Here is a 4,348-nt window from a genome sequence, read left to right as displayed (position 1 = left end):
GGTGGTTCAAGGCCAGGTTGGGATGGGGGCCCTGGGCAGCCTGGGCTGCTGTGAGATGTGGAGGTTGGTGGCCTGCCTGTGGTTGGGGGGGTTGGAGCTTCGTGATCCTTGAGGTCCCTTCCAACCTGGGCCATTCTGTGAAAAGCAGAACAAATTATTGCTGTTTTTTTTCCCCAAGTATCTTTTATGTATGTGAAGGTTGATATCTGCTGCAGTCTTTTTTCTAGTCCAAATCACCATATTTCCTTTGTTTTTCTCCCCACTAGTTACAGTTTTTAGTATTAACAATAGATGGTGGTCAGTGGCCCACAGTAGATGATCCAATCAATATGATAATGAAGGGCAATCCAGGATGCTGCCTACTGATTTTTCTGGTGTTTGGAACACTTCTTGTCCCCGATTTTCATGTGACAGCATTTAGCTCTTCTGAAATGCTGATTCTTGCTTATCAAAGACCCTTTGATTTGAGGATTCTCAATTCATTCTCTGAACTTTTGGACAAATTGCAGTGTTAGAGGAAGGCAGTACTTTGGTGTGGGGTGGGAGTTCTTTGCATTCACACTTGCTTAGATTGAACTTTCTAGGAAGACTTTTTAGTTTCAAAATGAGATATCTGTGAATACCTACCGATTTCCCTTTGGGTGTTTGTCACAGAAGTAGGAGGGATTGATCCACTTGGTTCAAACTCAACATTTCTTTGTTCATAGCAAGCATATATATGCAGGGTGCTCGACTCCAAGCCAAGCTGTAGCTGAAAGGTGAGCCATAGAACAAGCAGCACAGTGTGAAGTCTGTACTAAATTCAGTTGCCTAGTTTGTGTTGCCTTTTCTTTTTCTCATTACGCAGAGAAAAGTACTGTTTGTGCTTCAAATGTCAAGAATCTTTTTTTAAGCTCCTCTCCTATTGTTTTTCTTTCCCTACTGAAGTCTTTCTCCCCATAATTAATAAATATTCAAGGAGCCCTTAAGGATTTGCTGGGCATGTATGTAGTTTTGTGTGTCATAGTTATTTCAAGACATGATTGAACAGCTTAATGTGTACGAGAGCTGAGATTTCCATTGTGATGAGCAGAGCTGTGGGGCAGCGTGTCTGTCCTGCAGGCTGTGCAAATCCAGCCAGAGTGCTCAGGTAGCTGATACAGCTGTCCTGGTCACCAAATGCACTCACAAGAGTGGCCATGAGGGCTCTGTGCTTCTCCTTGTGAGTCAGTGGTGGCTGAGTGGGCGTGCAGGCCATATGCTGCTGCAAAGCATTTGGAGACAGGATGTTGTTAATGATGAGCCTATGGTGAGCTGGCAGAAGTGATCGTCCAACCACTCTCTATCATCTTTGAAAGGCCGTGGAGAACAGGAGAGGTACCTGAGGGCTGCTGGCAAGTCAGTGCCACTCCAGTCTTCAGAAAGGGCAAAAGGAGGACCCAGAAAATGTAGGTCAGTCACACTCACCTCTGTCCCCAGGAAGGTGGTGGAACAACTTGTTCTGGATGCCCTCTCCAAGGAATTGTAAGAAAAGGTTATCAGGAGTGATCAGCGTGCATTCACCAAGGGGAAGTCGTGCTTGACCAACGTGGTAGCTTTCTGTGCTGTCATGACTGGCTGGGTAGATGGAGATAGAGCAGTGGATGTTGTCAGTCTTGACTTCAGCAAGGCTTTTGACACTGTCTCCCATAACATCTTTGTAGGTAAGCTTAGGAAGTGTGGGATAGACGGGTGGGCAGTGAGGTGAGGTGAGAACTGGTTGTCTGACAGAGCTCAGGCTGTGATCAATGCCACAGCTTGGTTAGAGGCTATAACTCCAGGGGTTGGTGGTGCTGGGTCTGGTCTCGTTCAACATCTTCATCAGTGACCTGGAGGAAGAGATAGAGTGCACCCTTAGTGAGTCTGCTGGTGATGCGAAGCTGGGAGGAGTGGCTGACACACCAGAAGGCTGTGCTGCCATTCTGTGAGGCCTGGACGGGCTGTGTTGGGTGGAGAGGAGCCTGATGAGGTTCAACAGGGGCAGATTTAGAGTCCTGTATGTGTGGAAGAATAACTGCATGGATCAGTACAGGTTGGGGCTGAGCTGCTGGGCGCTCTGCAGGACTTGGGGTCCTACTGACCAGCAGGGTGACCACAAGTCAGCAGAGTGTCCTGGTGGCCAAGGAGGGTGGTGGTGTCCTGGGGTGCTTCCAAACCTGATTATCTGGGATCTCTCCTGGCTTCAGAAGGTGACTCTGGCCTTACCTTGCTGTAGTCTTTACACCTGTGGCCAGGAGCCTTGTGCTGCAGGCAGCAAGGTATGCAGGTGAAGCACGGTTGCTCTGACAGCTGCCATCATGCTCCCATCCTACAGGGCTATCTCCTTTCCTCTGTGCTTGTGGAGCTGCCTTGGTCCATGGAGCACAGGTTTAGGACAGCCTTTCTTCACTGGCCTTTGAGAACTATTCACACCAAAGCAGATCATAGATCAAAGAATGGAAAATGAAAGGCTGATGTATGGAGAAAACTTATTGAAGAAGCTGATGTGTCAGAAAACTCTTGCGAAGGCTTAGCAGTTATCCAAACTCATGGCTGGTGTTTGTGAGTTACACACATGCTTTCAGTTCTCTTTCAAAGTTCATTTTTGTGTGCTCTAATGGTGACTGTTTCCTGTTTTTCAGGGGATGACTTTTCGTTGATCCAGCAGGAAATATATATGGTAAAAGAATGCAAACATTGCAACATAGTCGCCTATTTTGGGAGCTATCTCAGGTAAATAGCACTGCATTACCTGCATTTCTGCTGGGCTTTTCCTCCAGCAGTCTCCCTCTGGTTTATTACTTGTATCCTCTCTGTGTTCTTCTCTAGCTTGAATTCCATTCAGTTCTCTTCTGGCTTTAAAAAAAACACACACACACACACAGAAAAGTGACTAATACTTTGTTTTCTCTGCTGGCCAAAAGGCTGGAATATTTTTATCACTACGAACAGAAAGAAACTTTTCCCTTAGAGACTCTTGCAACATATCCAATCCTACTCACTTTGCTGGGCAGATTTTAAACGTCTATCACTCATAATATAAAACAAGCTCACTGTTTATCATGAGCAGAATTGCTTTGGGGTATGGTATTTAATGGCAGCATTAAAAGTGTGCTGGGAAAGTATAGGAGTGAGCTGTAAGGGAGCTCTCACTAGCTCTCACTCTGGGCTGCTGGTAACCATTTCTCCTGGTTGTGGTGCTGCAGATGCGACGTACTGAGAGCAGGCATTGCCAGCTGGCTGCATCTGCAGGCACACACGTTAAATGTTATACGGCAAGTTGGGGGATATTTTCCATTTCTGTGGAGCACTGCCATTTATCAGTTGGCTCCGTGGGAATATATATCACCACTTTGCCCATTTGGTCTTTTTCTACGAGGCTTCACCTATGGATTTCTTGGAGGGCTGCATTTTTTCAAGTAATCTGTACAGCCCAAGTGGACTTCAGTGGAACAAAATAGCTGGATTTTGAAATCCCCAGCAGCTCTTCTGGAGGCTGTGTAGGATTTTTTAGATGTGATTAGGATGTCAATCTCAGAGTGAAACTGTGAATTTGGCGGGCTTGTCTAATGTGCTCTTGCTGATAGAAGGTAAACTTCAAGTGTTTGTTCTCCATCTTCTTCCTTGCAGTTAGGAGGGCACTGTTAAAGCAACACCTGATAAGTTAGATGTTGAAAGCTTGTCATTGATCTTTTATTTTGATGGATTGACAGGCTGAGGGAGCTGGGCTTGTTCAGCCTGGAGAAGAGAAGCTGCAGGGTGACCTCATTGCAGCCTTCAGTACCTAAAGGGAGCCTACAGACAGGAGGGGAGTCAGCTCTTGGAAAGGGGAGATAACAGCAGGACAAGGGGAAATGGTTTGAAGCTGAGAGAGGGCAGATTTCAGTTGGATGTGAGGGGGAAGTTCTTTGCTGTGAGGGTGACCAGCCAGGTTCTGATGTCTGTGTTTTGCCTTTCCTTGGATAGCCGTGAAAAGCTGTGGATATGCATGGAGTACTGCGGCGGGGGATCCCTCCAAGATATCTACCATGGTACTTTGGGAACTCATTTTAACCTCTGTACCCTTGGAATGATTTATGCAAAGAGGAAAATTTGAAAGCAAGTTACTGGGGATGGTTGGTGCTGGCTGGCATTGCATGTGTGTTTCTTAAGAAGTGAACACTTTTTTAGCTACAGTCAACAGATTTTGTAGAGAGCAATTCTCAATGTGGCAGCAGTCGCTCTGTGCTAATATCCTGCCATTCTAGGCCAGAATCATAGCATCACAGAATGGCCTGGGTTGCAAAGGAGCACAGTGCTCATCTAGTTCCAACCCCCTGCTATGTGCAGGGTCACCAACCAGCAGCCCAGG

The 4,348-nt window shown here is 46.5% G+C and overlaps 1 protein-coding gene across 4 annotated transcripts in view; it reads left to right on the top strand.

Annotated features, from left to right (window-relative positions):
- MAP4K5 (mitogen-activated protein kinase kinase kinase kinase 5) overlaps positions 1-4,348 on the top strand; it is a 70,401-nt gene that overhangs the window by 38,650 nt on the left and 27,403 nt on the right. For all 4 annotated transcript variants that reach the window (XM_019616021.2, XM_010712150.1, XM_010712149.1 and 1 more), the window contains exons 3-4: positions 2,640-2,730; positions 3,964-4,028. In XM_019616021.2, coding sequence (XP_019471566.1) covers positions 2,640-2,730; positions 3,964-4,028 — 156 coding nt within the window. The remainder of the gene's footprint in view (positions 1-2,639; positions 2,731-3,963; positions 4,029-4,348) is intronic.

This window comes from Meleagris gallopavo, chromosome 5 (assembly GCF_000146605.3).
Source record: "Meleagris gallopavo isolate NT-WF06-2002-E0010 breed Aviagen turkey brand Nicholas breeding stock chromosome 5, Turkey_5.1, whole genome shotgun sequence".
NCBI classification, from domain to species: Eukaryota; Metazoa; Chordata; class Aves; order Galliformes; family Phasianidae; genus Meleagris; species Meleagris gallopavo.
The sequence above is the reverse complement of the archived record's forward strand: the minus strand, read 5'-3'. Positions and strand labels throughout refer to the sequence as shown.